The following is a 15,123-nucleotide window of genomic DNA, read 5'->3' as shown; positions in this document are numbered from 1 at the left end:
ACAAGCATGATGGAATGGATCCTTCTTATCATTTCCAATCCCCTTAGATCACAGTCACTAGAGCTGTCCCTCCCTATGGCATATGCCAGGAGAATATAGATTTTTTTACTTTTATCCAACAATATGGCGACTCTATTTTTGTTGTTGTTTTTTGTTACTCATCAACAGAAAACCTTGTGTCTTGCTAGGTGGGGTGGCTCATTTCTGTAGAACCTGAACTTAGGAAGCTGAAGCAAGAGGAACAAGGAAAAGAAAAACTTGTATGCAGGGGTGATTTCTGATGCATACTTTTATTAGAGACAGAGGTGACAGCTTTTTCCAATGAAACACATCTCTGAGTTCAGAATGGAAGACCACAAGAAACTTCACTTTGTAATTCACCTTTATCAAACTATCCCCAAACAGAGCAATTGCTGTGTGTGGTCCTGTGACATTACATAACAAGTTGTTAACAAAAACACACCAAATAAAAAGCCTTATATTCTCTAATTGTCAAGTTAATCATCAACTTTTCATAGATGCATGAGTGTGTGTGTGCGTGTGTGCGTGTGTGTGCGTGTGTGCGTGTGTGTGCGCGCGCGCGCGCGCGTGTGTGTGTGTGTGTGTGTGTGTGTGTGTGTGTGTGTGTGTGTGTGTGGTCTATGTATCCAACCCAGGGCTGTGTGCATGTCAGATAAATGTTCTACCACTGAGTAGTTTCTTAGCTCTGATTTTCTTAGGTTTTCGATTTTTTTCTTGTATATGAAAATGAAATTTACCTCAAATACCAGAACCCAGGCTATATTCTTTTGAAAGGAGATATAGCAGTCAACTTTAAGTCTTGGATTTTCTAGATCTTTCCTGAAATAACTCTCACTGATTTACTAGATTTTAGTCAGTTTCATCTGGGACCTATTTGTTCTACTGGATCTACAGAGAAGACAATGTTAATCTATCACCAATCCCCAGTGAATATGGTACAATGGCTCCTAGCTCTTGTGGCCATGATGGAAGCACAGCTCATCTGGTGAACACACATGAAGGCCCCGTTCTCCCTCAGCCAGCTGTTATACATGATCAGTATTTCCCTGAGGCTGGAGTCTGTGGCTTGATCTTCTTTACAGCTTCCAGAACAGAGAGTGGGTTCACTTTGTCTCCAAATTCTTTTTCTCGGTGCTCAAGAAGAATGCCCTAAAGCAGAAACAGGAAGGGCTGTCAGTTTTCACTCATGAAACAGACTCTGAGCACCAGCTGTCCAAGAACCCAGAACTGAACCAAACCCAGCACCTGCCCTTGAGGAGTCCTGTCTTCTGAGGAAGGGGACTAAGGAAGCCATGTTCCAGTACTTGGGACACATGAAGTCAGGCATAGTTAATTACAACAGGGGTGGGTGTAAGGCTTCCTGGATGACAGGCAGATAAAAGTACATCCCATCTGGAGAGAAGAGAATGCAAACAGAAAAGCCCTATGAAGTAGACAGAGACCACTTTGACAGGTGCTAAATGACTATCTGAGGAAGGAGACCCACCCCTTCCTTTAATCTTTTAAGAAACTGGGATCACGCTTCCAATACTGTGAAGAAAATGCACTGAGACACAGGACATCCCAGTTATTCTGATGTAGTAAAATGATACCATCAGGAATTGTCAAAGTTCTTTAACTCACTTTATTGCACACTAGTCTTAAATTTTAAATGATCTGTCATGTGTTCTATCATTATAAAGATAAGAGAAGAAGTCAGGAAGGCAAGATGGCTTGTCAGTAGAGGCATTTGCAATGTACAGCGCTAACAACCTGAGTTCAATCCCTGGATCTTGCATAGGGAGGCAAGAGAGAACCAATTCCTATGATTTGTCCTTTGACCTCCACACACACATTGTATATGTACATACACACACACACACACACACACACACACACACACACACACACACACACTAATTAAAAGCCCACCATGCTGTGCTAACCATTGGGAAGTGAATGAGGAAACTGCAATTACTTGCTCAGTAAACCAAATGCAGGCAGTGAAAATTCGGAGAAGAATGTACAACGGCATGGGAAATGGTCACAATCACTGCTGAGAAAGAAAGCAAGCCAACTGCCACCAGCTCTGTCCCAGTGGGTTGTCTTCAGTATCTGACAGGAAGGCTCCACCCATCTTCCACTATTTTGTTCTTTTTAGAAACTCTACATGGAATATGCATTTCTTTAAAGTAACTAGGCTTCACAATCATTATTTTTACAACAGTCGCACCTAGAGGCACTTGACACAATGGCTGCAGAAGCACCTCCACCAGGAACTCAGGTGAGTCCGGATGCCCAGTCATCTCAGTTCGCCCTCCACCTTTCTAGAAACTCCACAGAGAACCAACAAACACCACACCTAACAACACCAGGAATGTGCTAGCCCAGCCATAAATACCAAGTGAGTCAACACCAGACAAGAAAAGGCTGGTAGGTGTGCCAAACCCTGCCCTAGAGGCCACCACAGGAGGCAGAGGTAAGACAATGAAACCCACAGGGCCGGAGTGGGAAGAAGAGGGGCACCTTGTAGGGTCATCTGGAGCAGGTCACCGAGAACTATTTCTGAGGACAATGTGTATATGCAGTGAGATCCTTCTGGGTTCCTGGATTTAGTTTTTCCTGTGCTGCTCACCAACTGTGCCTCTGGCTGACTGGCTTCCTATCTCTAGGCCCACTTGGTTACATGGAGATGGGAACAAGAAAACCTAACATCGAAGACTGGTCATATAGAAGACATGAAACATACATACATACATACATACATACATACATACATACATACATATATACACACATACGTACATAAATACACACATGCACATTTGCACACACACACACACACACACACACACACACACCTGAAACAACAAGGCAGTGCTTGGCAGCCATTCCCACCAAGACACTTTGATATATTTACCAGAAATAAACAAATAGAACTATGTTGAAGTCGACACCATTTAATGCTAAATTCTAATGCCAATAAGTAAGAACAATTCCCAATGGTGTTTTTAACAAAGATTTCTATTCTCACTCTTATTTCTCTTATGTTGTGAGGTCCAACAATGAGGACTAAAGCTGTTTTTCTACAGAAACGAAACAAAATAACAGAAATCCAACCATTCCCTACACGTGCGTGTGCTTGTCATAACCAAGGTTTCCAGTCAGGCTTGTCTCCAGGTCCTCCTTCTGTGACCCATGCCTGCTATATGTCTCTCTTTTCCATACTCTTCCTCAGGGTCCCCACATTAATTCTGGGTCCTCACTGTCAGGACTCCTAACACCCTGTTCACATTGGAGTTCACATCTCCAGGCACAGCCCTCACACCAAGATCTTCACAGGGAAAGCATGGTGTCTCTAATTCCTTCTTGCCACTGTCCCTCATCAGACTGCTTCCCCCCTCCCCTCGTCCTCTTTGCTTTTCCCCATATCCATCCTTGATGGTTTGGGAAAGTGCCAATTGAGTATATTCACCAAAGGATAAAAGTGAGATATCTGGTTGACTACAGAAACACAACATGAAATGAGAAGACCTGGACTCAGGTCCCTGCAGTGCCACACTGGACCAAGCTCATTGGTATAGCTGCTTGCCTCCTCTCCTCATCAGCATGACTGCCTCCTGGCATGACTGTAAATTGTGTGTGTGAGATGCAAGCATACAACAGATGTGTGATCAGTGACAACTGCTGGGAGCAGGGATGGGCAATTCTAAACATGGAGATCCCTGCCCTAATATCAGTCCCTGTCTGCGGCCTCAAGTCCAGAAACCCACAGATCTGTAGTCAGCATAGATCTTACCTGTTTTCCAGATCCTATCACAAAAACCCCTCCGAGGATGAAGCCTTCACCTTCCAGGTTTCCAGAGAAGCCTGCCTTCCAGGCCCGGAAGGAGTTGTACCACACACCCAAACGGATGAGGCCCATGAGCATCATCTTCCTCCTCTCTGGACCGTAGAATTTTTTCTACGAAGCAAGGAAGATCTCATATGAGCAGTCTGCATGTCTTTCATCCCCAGGAAGGGTGCCAAAAGCCAAAAGTCAAAAGCCCCAGAACCTGCTACTTCATGTTCTTTCTCCAGCCTAACATATCACTCTACCCAAGGTCACACTCAACTGCCTAGGGAAATAAGAATCTGCCAGCACTGACTTCTAAAAAAAAAAAAAGAAAAAGAAAAAAAAAGAAAGAAAGAAAGAAGGAAGGAAGGAAAGGAAAAGGTAAAAAGAAAGAACAAAAAAAGACTGCATTTTATTATTTGCTGTTATTTTTGTCATGCAGTGATTGAACCCCAGGGCCTTGCACATGTTAGACAAGCACTCTGCCACTTAGATCAACTTCAGGTCTCAAGGTAGTTCCAATCTGAGGAAGAGACTCTGCCTCCACTTACTCATTCTCCTTACAACACTGTACAGGGGAAGAGAAGGGAGACACAGCTGCATAAATTAAAGGGCAGGGGTTTGTACCAAGGGGCAAGGGTTCTCTGCCACTTCACACCTTCCTGGGTCAATCAACAAGGCTTGAGTAATAAGGGTGAACAACTTTCAAGAGTCTGCCTGTGCTGTGTTCAGAGAGCTGGGGGACCCTGAAAATTCAGGGGAACAGTAGGGGAGGCCCTCCTCCAGCTCCAGGCTAGCCTAGGTCCATGACCTCTTCCAGATAAGTACCACACCTACCAGTGTAGGGCCCACAAGCCCATAACATACTCTTTCTGTATTTTAATTTTAGTTATGTGTGTAAATGTGCATTTGTGTGTGATTCTATGCATGTGAGTGAAGTGTTCACAGAGGCCAGAAGAGGGCGTTGGATCCCTGGGAGCGGGCATTGCAGGCTGTGGTCAGCCACTCAACGTGGGTGCTGAAAACTGAATGCAGGGCCTCTGGAAGACTAGAAACCACTCTTAAGCACTGAGGCATCTCCCAGTCACAACACACTCACCTTTTCATCCAGGAAGATTTCCCCTTTGAAGTAAGGCTGAAAGTTCTTCACTTCTGCCTTAATCTGCTCCTTCACCACAGCATAGAGAGGGACACCTAGTTCATCCAACTTGGGCTTCAGGGAGGACAGTTCTGCTGCCTCCTACAGAAGACAAGAAGGTTCAGGGACAGGAGCACTTGGAGCTGTGCTGTTAAAAACAAAACAAATCATGGCCCAGGGCATGGCTGACACTAAGCAGAGAAATAAAGGTGACAAAATCCCAGAAACAAGACAGGCCTTGTAGCCCAGCAAGTTGGACACTAGACCTCAGGACAGGGTTTCATGTGAATTCTCAGACCAGGCTTCTTATCTTCTCAAAGTGGTAAAGAGAACTATGCCCCGAGAGCCTCTAGAACAGTGGCTGCTCCCAACCTTGCCCTATATGCTCAACTAGGACAAGTTTTCAGACCTCCTCTTCCAGCTCACTCCTGAACTAGACCAAACCGGTGCACAGGTTCATCAGACACATGCATGATGGCCATGTGACTGTGGCCTCCAGGTTTCTGTGCAAGCCCCACCCTCCCATCTTTGCTAGAAACTTATTTCTCTTTCCAGCTCTAATCTAACCTACTGGAAAGGTATCCTTGTTCTAGAAAGACCTCTTGGACCTGTCCTATGTTGCAAGCATGTTCTCTGCCATCTACTTGTGGATTTTTATGCTAAGCCTTCATGTTCTCATCAAGCACTGTCACTTAGATTCCTAAGTATGTCTCACTGTTAGAAATTCTGTCTTTTGTTTCACAGACACCATGTTCTAGACAGAACACGGCTGGATGTTCAAAGTTACTAAATACTTGGTAGAAAGAGCTGAAGATGGACAATGGGAGGATGTGGCAGAGTTGAGTTGGTACAGACATCTTTGACCCTTGAACCATGTACTGGAAAAAATAAACAATATTGCATAAATCATGGAAAAGCTTCAACCCGAAGAATCACCTCCCTTTTCACATTAGATGCTGTAATTAAAGAATCATCAGGAAGTTCTTTTAAATTCAGCCTGCCCACCTCTGTTATAAATCCAGTGTGACAAGAGAGCAACTATATTTTCTATAACAAGAAAAAAGAAAGAAATGAAAGCATAGCTAGATAAAAGAGGATTGATTACAACATATTTATCAAGAACTCTACTGAGTAGAAAATTTTGACTGGAGCAGAAGGGAAAGGTTATGATATCTGACTGGTTGAAGACCACCTGTTGGCGATGTGGTTCACTGCTTTCCCAGGCTCTTTCCCCTGGGTATGTCTCCATATAAAGCCACTGAGAGGAAACAGTCATGTAACCCCTGCCCACGAGTCAGTTGAGTCACTCATTTCTATCCACCCACCTTTCTAGATACTGTAAGTTTCCGAAAAATGCTGTTTCAGGGCACAGAGAAGAACACAGGAAAACCGGCTGCAATTACCATGAGCTCCTGGAACCCCCTCTGTGTTACTGGCTTCAACAGAAGTCACAACAGCTTCTCTGTTGGTCTGGAGGCATCTCAGAGTTGGAAATAAAAGCCCTGAGTTTACACTCCACCTCCAAGATGAAAGAAAATAATGAACCCCTAAAGATGACAAACTCTGAATGCCTATGACCTGTCACATGACGAGGGAGACGGACAGGACACTTAGCTTGCCAACCACCTCACCTTAAAGTAGGAAGATCCTATGCTAATTGGATGGATCCATGTCATCATTGGGGTCTTAAATGTAGGAGAGGAAGAAAGTCTGTGTTGTAGGGATGTGGTATGACAATGACTTGAGCAGCTATTGCTGACTTTAGAAACAGAGGGAGAAATCACAAGCAAAGGAAATTGGTGGGCTCTGGAAAGGTAGACAAGGCAAAGATATGGACTTCCCACTACAGCTTCCGGGGAATGCAGCCAGACTCCATTTGAGAACTCTGACCTCCAGCTTGTAAGCTAACTGCTGTTGAAGCCACCAAATGTGTGGAGTTTTGCTACAGCAGCAATAAGTGAAACACAATAAGCAGGCTATACAAGCACAATATCTTGGCTTTTTGGAAACTTCTGCACCACTCTCTCCTCTGTAAAATAAGAATGGTGACAACAGGTTGTATCTATAAGATAACCTTGAGAAGCACTGCACAGGCTGGGGACGTGGCCCAGTTGGTAGAATCTTTCTTATAGCATGCATGAAGCCCTGGTTCAATGCCACAAAAAAATGGACATGGAAGTGCATGTCTACAGTTCCAGCACTCAGGAGGTAGAGATGAGAAGACCAGAAATTCAAGGGTTATATAGCAAGTGAGGTTAGTCTGGGCCACATGAGATCCTGTCTTAAAAAAAAAAGGAAAAAAAAGAGGTGCCTTGGAGGTAGGGTGTTGCAAAGTGTGTGCATTTAGCAATATCAGTGGATTCTTTGTCAGACCCATAAGCAGAGAGAAATCTCTTAGTGTTGGGCCAGGCTTCTAGAAAAATGAGAGTGATGATCTTGACAGGGCCAAGGGGACTACTTGAGGAGCCAAGTGGTTTCAAGGGCAAAGGAACTCTAGTCTATTTTCTCCCAGTCAAAGCAGTTATCTCAGAATTTGGGGCAGGCCACAAAACTACCCTGTTCCTCTTTTTACACACATATAGAGTGACAAAGCCTGGCTCAGGCCACTGCAAAACTCCTTGTTGCACTAGTATTTTGTGCCTAGATTATCAAAGCTCCTGCCTTGCTATGTGTTTTCCATTACTGGAATGGCTTCCATTTGAGTGGCTCACCAGGAGCCACCCTGTAAGTGAGCCTCAACTTCACTCCAGCTTACAAGCCAAATGCATGCACATTAATGGTATGACTGAAACCCTGCTCAGCTACTCACTCTGTGAGAACACCTTTGTAAAGGGAAGAGCTGCCATGATCTACAGTGGAAAAGGACTCAAGCAGGTCCAAAGGAGAAGCACACACACTGGAATGCTCTAAAGTGCCTCCTTGGGGAGGCCTCTGCATGCTGCAGCTTCATCACATAGCAGCTGATGATTGACAGTGAGGTTTCCTCATCTCTCCAGACCATTATTTCAACAAGTGAGCATCTATGCTGACCAATAGGATCTCAGAATTTGCTCCTTTTGCTATTGCTGTCCTGGATTAACTGAAAAGGCTGTGCAGGACATGGCTGCTACCATACTGGGCAAAAGGTCCGAAGGACAGAGAAAACAGATTTGTTACTAACCCCACCAAGATATACAAAGTTGTTAAAAACAGGATTAGGACTAATGTCAAAACAAATGCATAGAGCAAATAACAGAAGCATCCAGAACTGACAGAAGGCTCATGAGCACACATAAGCCCTTGGTCCTGGATGGAAATACTCCAGAACCCACTGTCGGAATGCTTTCCTTCCAACAGATCCTCAAAGGCACTCACGGCTCGACAGAGGAAACAGCCTGGCCTTCGCACAGCCATAATCACAGCCCCATTCTTCGCCCATAGCTCCTTTGCTTTGAATGTCCTTGGTTCTGAAAGAGAAGAAATAGAGGGGTACTATCTCCTTCTAGGCCTGCCCAGATCTTCACCAATCACTGGGATGCTCCTGAACTACACTGGGCCAAGATCTGTCCAGAACCCAGCCTAGGAGGGGACCAGGATGAGCACTCCACTCCTAGGAGAAAGCAAGCACAGACTGGGAGGACTCATCTACCCAAGGAAGACTTATGGCTTAAGGATCCCACTGTATACTCCAAAGGTGCCTCTCCAGTGAAAATCAGCCTTCAACTAGAACATCCAAATTGCAATAATTTCAAGCTAAACGGTAATTCCATTTAATTCCACAGCATTGGACACTGTATAATTCGGTGGAACCCAAACTAAATTTTACATTTGACATCCCTCACAAAAGCAACCTTACAGGTATATTCAAAGGAATAAACAATTAAAAAATTGTTTTTCTTGTTGTTGTTGTTGTTTTTTTTTTTAATTCTCCAAGAAAGGGTTTCTCTGTGTTGACCCAGCTGTCCTGGAACTCTTTCTGTAGTTCAGGCTAGCCTCAAACTTAAGAGACTGGCCTGCCTTTGCCCTCTGTGTGCTGGGATTAAAAGTATGAGCCATGGGTGCCCAGAGAAATCAACAAATTTTTAAAATTAGCCAAAACATGTTAACTGCAATGCTTGCATTACTATAAACATAATAAAGTGGAAGACACCCTATAAGGAGATGCTTGGGAGAGTTAGTGAGGACTCATGGATGGACCTTAATTATTTTAGTATTCTCCAGAGGTATCCAAGTGCCTGTGGGATGCAGTGTGAACAAAACAGGGAAGAGAAGAAGCTGGAGTCACATGAGGCTTTTAAGATGAACAAAGCTGAACAAAGCTTGGCAGGTCTCTCTCTCTGAACACTCCTAAGTTTACCTGCCATGAGTCAGAGCTACCACACAACCTCACCTACTGAGAGTATGACGATGGCTTCTCATTGAGAGTAGTAGCCAGAAGACCACCTAGTCAGTGAGCCCTCATGTCTACCAAGAAATTCCTGTCACAGCTGGACACAACTGAACCCCACTGAGCTTCAGCACTGTGTGGAATGTACCTGGCAGGGGTAGAGCTGGCATGGCTGAGACTCACAGCTCCTGCCATGGACTCCATGTGGGCCCCTGAAGACAGGTACGTAGATAGGCTCCCGTGTCCTGCAGCTTCATCATAGGCAGAATAACCACGAAGTATCTATAGATTACCCATTTACAATGTGCATATGTTTATTGTGCACGAAGCCCTATACCAAGCATCAGGAACACAGAATTGAATAAGTAGTGTTTCTTGAGCTTATTCAACTCAGACAATTCTATTTATTTTATCTTATTCTTTATGACAGTATCAAAAGACTTGGAATTCCTCAGAATACTCTCTGGAATAGCTGTTTTATTAAGTGACGATACAATATTATTAAATATTATGGAGCAATTTATCACTGCAGTTAAGGCAACAGTAATAGAGAGTGAAAAATGACTTTGATAAGAAAAAGATAAATTAGACAATAATAGCCACATCACGTTTATGTGATTATATGTAAGCATGGAAAGGAATGCAGCAAAGTAAAAATAATTGTGTTAGGGTGCTATAACTATTGGTAATTTAAAAATTGTTATTAGATTTCGCTCTAATATTGCTTCAAGAAAAAGGGACAATTTGGGGAAGAAAACTAAAGAAGTTAAACATGCATCCTAGCATCCTGGAAAAATACTGAGGCTGGCAGACACTCCTTACCTTTCTCCAGTGTTTTCAGGTCTATGTCTTCCAAATATTCCAGCTCTGCTTTCCGGGGCTTGGATAGAAATATGTCTGTGTTGGCCAGGAGTAGTGCCAGAGCAGCGGCCCCCAGGGCTCCAGCACCAATGGACCACATACCCATGGTGAAGAAACTTGGGTCCTGGAGGAAAGACATTTCTGGAGATTGAGAAGAAGGAAGATGTTACTGTTCCCACAGGCAGCTGGAATCTGACCTTCCTTCCTACCCAAGGCTCCAGTGGGCAACCAGCCAGGGGGCCAGGGGAGGAGGGCCTGAAGGAGGAAGACACATGACTGGTCAAAGCTGCTCAGCCTCTTATCTCAGCCCCATTGTGAGAGCGTGGGAAAAGCATAGATACATGCAGGTTTGTGTCCCAAGGAGCTCACTAGGGTGGCAGGAGTAATTAGAGAAATGATAGCCTTCTAGGGGCTTCTCTTGCACCTCTGCCTCACTGTGGCTTGCTGCTGAGCCTGTCCCTCATCCCTCTCCTCACCAAGCCTCATTCCCTTTCACAGCACGGGTGACAAGTGGCTCAGCTATCACCTCCCTGGGTAGGGACAGCTTTCTCATCTGCGATCAGAAGATACTTGTTTTGTTACCCTTTCTCCTGAGTTTAAGAATTTCCCAGAAACAAGGGCAACATTCTATTCATCAAAGCCCCAGCCACTGCCCAGCAGGGCTTCACTCAGGGTAGACTGATAATCTCAGCCAATTTCTCCCAGCTGAGAATAGCTTTCTCACTCATTATAGAAATGAAACAGGCTTCTGTTCAAAACAAAACAAAACAAAACAAAACAAAACAAAAAACAGTTTCAACTGTGCCAATGCATAAAACCAGCTGACAAGAAAGTCAATACTCTCCGAAGCCTATCACTTAGAGATGGCCACTGTTAAGAACAGCAGTATCTAAGAGGACATTCCTCCCACAGCCCAACCCCCCACATGCAAGCACACACACACAAACACACACACAAGAACATAGCTGCACTGATATTTGCAGAATGAATGGCAGGGCAGGGAGTAGGGGCTGTGTCATGTCAGAAGGATAGGTCTAGCTCTTGGTAGAAGATGCCGAGCATGAACAAGGTCCTAGGTTTAATCATCAAAATCATTAAAATTAAATCAATCAATCAATTAATTAAAAACTCCAGGCAAGGGATGGCAAAATAAATATGACATTAAAAAAAGAAAGAGGAATCTGATACTGATACATTTGGAAAAAGAAAGTTAAGAGGGGGCCAGTGTGGGTGTTCGAAGGAGTAGAGGTTGCCACTGTATCGTTGACATAAGGGATTTCAGCTTGGAGGGAAGGCTTCCTTAGAACCACACAAAGTGTGATCCATGGTCAGTGGCTTACCACAAACAAGTACTGAAATGGATTCAATACAGTTGAGTGATGAACATGACTTACATACAATCAAGTTCTTGGGCAAAGCCGGAAAGAATGTTCCATAGGCCTGCTTCCAATTTTTCTTTGGCAAAGTTATACATTACTGGATTACAGTTCACAGAACAATTAGGAGGGAAATCACAGCTCCTAGACACCTGTTGTAAACATGGAGTCCGTGCAGTCTGGAAAAATGGCACCTCTACAACAGTTTTGGACTACAAGTAGGTGTACATAATTCAGGAGCACCTGAGTGCTGTCATCTGGTCACAGATGTGTAAGCATTTCTGTAAGAAGATGCAGAGACCAGCTTACATCTACCCTACAAATGGACTCCTGGAATCCAGCAGTGAATTCAGGGAGTCCAGGGGCCTCCCGTCCTACCAACGCAACACTACTGAACTCTTAGAGGCCATCAGGTTCCATTTCCCCACTACCCAATGACAAACATTTGGCTTGTTTGTTCAGTGATCATATCAAGAGAATTCAACTCAACTAGACTGAACATTCATTTTCAAGATTTATTTATTACGGACCTGTTAACTAAATGGTAATTTGGGAGAACTTAGTGTGACACACGATCCTTAAGGAGACATAGGCTCAGTTCACAGAGTAACGGAAAAGTCAGTAGGAAGGTTAGGCAGCTTGGCAGAGTTAGAACACTTGGGTTGTGGTGCCACAAGGAAGACAGCCAGTCTGGGCAGCCACAGAAATAGAGGGAGTGGCTTTGAAATTGATGTGGGACACAGTCCACAATGTGAAAGCTTGGCTGGTCAAGGAATGATGGAGCCTAGCATGGAAGACTAGCTGGGAACATCTGGCAGAGAAAATCCAGAAGTGGCCCACCCCTGTAACAGCAATAGGGGCTCCATCCAGCCCACCTTCTGAAAGCCACCTGAAGTACCTGTGTTTCCATGTGGGTCTCATGCCATCCTAGGATCTCATTTATTCTCAGGTCTCCCTAAGACCCCACTCATTCTGTGTGCTTCAGTTCCTGGGGATAAGTCTAGAGTAGGAATGAACCACCTAATAGACTCAACTCCCCCATGAAGGATTTGACTGTGTGCTGACAGCCATCTAAGAAGGTAAATTCACATGTCTCAGAGACTCCCCTCTCCCTACCTCAACTTGGATTCAAGATGTGGGTGTCAAAGCTACCCTAGGCATGCTGTTTCCTACCGGTAGCCCCACCCCTACTGTGATCAAAGTCACTCCTCTGGGGAGAACACCCCATCCAGGTTCTGCATCACAGGCTTTTTCAGCAGTACCTGTGGGAGAAAGACTTCTCTGTGAACAGGCTCACGGCACTCCCACAATAGCAGGGGGCTCTTGTGTTGGTGATAAGCAGTGAAAACTGATCGCCAGAAGTATCTAGCTTCTAGAGCTCAAAGCAACCTCTCTCCTACCACGACAACTCCCTTCACGTCCTTAGGAGACCCTGAATCAGTTACTGCCACAGGGAGGATGGGGAGAGAGGTTTTAATATCTAGATGGAACTGTCTGTGCTTTTCCACATGTGCCTTCAAGACCACTGGGCAGAGAAGCATGGAGGTCAGTAACCCTGAATTTTCTAAATGTCACTTGACATACTTGGCTTCAGTTTATTCTCTCGGTTGTCCTGTGAAGCAGAGAATCTTCTCTTTGCAGGGGCAACACTAAGGTTCTGTGTTCCCTCATTTCCCCCACTGCCACAGGGCCATCAGGTAGCAGCAGCACTGCCATCTGCAGTAAGCAGGAGTAGCACTCCAATGCTTACAGTCCTGCTGTCACACCTGGAATCTCCACACATTCAGAAGTAGGTCTGGGGGTGTCAAGGGCATAAGCCTCCATCTTTAGGAGAATTTCAAAAGGCAGTTCATTGTTTTCCGCCATCAAACACAGTCCCACGATGTCTGGTCTAAAGGAAATTTACCATACAGCAGCTGTCCCTTCTCTTCTTTTTCCCTCTCTGCCCCCTTCCTTAAGGATAGGGTCAATCTCTCTAAATAAGAACTTCAAGGTTGTTTACAAAGGAGCCAGCCCCACCTGACAGCTATATTACTCACCCCCTCACAGGGGGGTGTTATCTGATCCCCTTGTCTGGGTCAGACTGCAAGTAAACAGCAGCTATAAGAGCTCAGAGTGGCAGCTTGGGTCTGGGGAGACTTGAGGGTAGGTAGAGGGAACCCAGCTAGATCCCCCATGCCAAACTGTTGCCATCATCTCCAGGCCCACTGTCTCAACTCCAAAATGAAGGAGTGATGTGGCTCCTCAGACTCCAGGGACATCCTCTGATATCAACACAAACAGCTCACTTTGGAGCCCCAACATTCTTGTTCTTCGTTAACCCCACCTTGGCCCACCTGCCCATTCATGCTCCATCTAGCTGGGTGCCCCCTCCCCATATCCATCGTTCAGCAGACCAAACCTGGGAACTTACCATGCGTGGTGTCCACACCTCTACTGCTGCTAACAAGAGATTCTGGCCCACAGGGTGTTCAGGCAGGGTGAGCAGGCTCAGGGAGGGCTGGAGGTGGGGCTTTGGAGTCTTGCCTAGCCCCTAAGCTTAGCCACTCCACAGGCAGGACTGGGCCACACAGAAACCCTGGGGCCTCTTCAGCTGCCAATGGTTAATCTCCAGAAAACATCGAAGTGGCCCCCTGCCAAGGCCCCCTAGCCCTTCAAAAAACTGAGCAAAGATTTGAGTCATTTGCAGTCATGCAGACTGTAACATTTTTTAAGTGCCAGCAGACTCCCCTCTGCTATGGGTGCACACTAAGTCAGGCTCTTAACACAGTCCACATGTCACAGTCACAGCATCAAAGGGACAGGTCCTTTTGTTCATGGCTCTGTACTCACTTCTCAGTCTACATTCAGGAAGTCAACTGGATGACCAAAGATCCTTGCCTGGTATCTATTCATCACCTCCCTTTTTCCTCTTTCTCTGCCATTTAAGGGGCTTCTCTGAACCCCTACACTCTTCCTGGATGACCTCACCTAAGGCCAGCATCTCACCCACTAGCTCGGCAATGCCTCCAACCCCTATTTCTGTTACAGACTCAAAGTTTCCAGGTAGAGGATTTTATATGGATATATGCAGTATATCCAAAACTGACCTCCAATCACTATTGACTTCTCTTCCAGAGCTCCCTACTCACAGAATGACACAAGTCTCCAGCCAACTGTTCAAGCCAGAAACCTAGAGCCAATTTTCCTTTCTTTGGCTCTCACTGCCTACACTTGGTCAGTCAGAGTTCTGTCCATTTCATCTGAGTCTGTTAGTCCCTTCTTACCTCAATGTCACAGGCTAAGCCCAAACCCCCCAATACTCTAAATTGCCTAGAACCAAATGAACTTGGCCAGACTCTACTTTGATTCTTTTTTTGTTTTTTTTTTTCTTTTTCCGAGACAGGGTTTCTCTGTGGCTTTGGAGGCTGGCCTGGAACTAGCTCCTGTAGACCAGGCTGGCCTCAGATTCACAAAGATCCGTCTGCCTCTGCCTCCTGAGTGCTGGGATTAAAGGCATGCGCCACCACTGCCCAGCTCTACTTTGATTCTTTACCCTTCGCTCTCT

General features: G+C 45.2%; 1 protein-coding gene across 2 annotated transcripts; it reads right to left on the bottom strand.

The window, feature by feature from the left end:
- Positions 1-271: 271 nt before the first annotated feature.
- Positions 272-14,140, bottom strand: Prxl2a (peroxiredoxin like 2A). 2 transcript variants are annotated; one of them, XM_027389414.2, is made up of 6 exons: positions 13,990-14,118; positions 10,162-10,341; positions 8,328-8,419; positions 4,935-5,075; positions 3,800-3,964; positions 272-1,170 (listed from the first exon to the last, which is right to left on the bottom strand). In XM_027389414.2, exons 2-6 carry the CDS (start codon positions 10,337-10,339, stop codon positions 1,057-1,059), a joined length of 690 nt encoding a protein of 229 aa, XP_027245215.1. In that variant the 5' UTR covers positions 10,340-10,341; positions 13,990-14,118; the 3' UTR covers positions 272-1,056. The 2 variants fall into 2 exon arrangements, with proteins under 2 accessions (XP_027245215.1, XP_035309131.1); XM_035453240.1 differs by having other exon boundaries at positions 1,033-1,170; positions 10,162-10,324; positions 13,990-14,140.
- Between the last annotated feature and the right edge of the window lie 983 nt (positions 14,141-15,123).

Source organism: Cricetulus griseus (genome assembly GCF_003668045.3).
Source record: "Cricetulus griseus strain 17A/GY chromosome 1 unlocalized genomic scaffold, alternate assembly CriGri-PICRH-1.0 chr1_1, whole genome shotgun sequence".
Taxonomy (NCBI): domain Eukaryota; kingdom Metazoa; phylum Chordata; class Mammalia; order Rodentia; family Cricetidae; genus Cricetulus; species Cricetulus griseus.
Note: the sequence above shows the minus strand (reverse complement) of the source record. Positions and strands in the feature narration are given on the sequence as shown.

Coding starts and splice junctions, on each gene's coding strand:
- Prxl2a (XM_027389414.2), bottom strand. CDS start 10,339: ATGTCTTTCCTCCAGGACCCAAGTTTCTTCACCATGGGTATGTGGTCC. Junction 8,420..10,161: donor CCTGAAAACACTGGAGAAAG/GTAAGGAGTGTC, acceptor CTTCTCTTTCAG/AACCAAGGACATTCAAAGCA. Junction 3,965..4,934: donor AAATCTTCCTGGATGAAAAG/GTGAGTGTGTTG, acceptor CTTGCTTCGTAG/AAAAAATTCTACGGTCCAGA.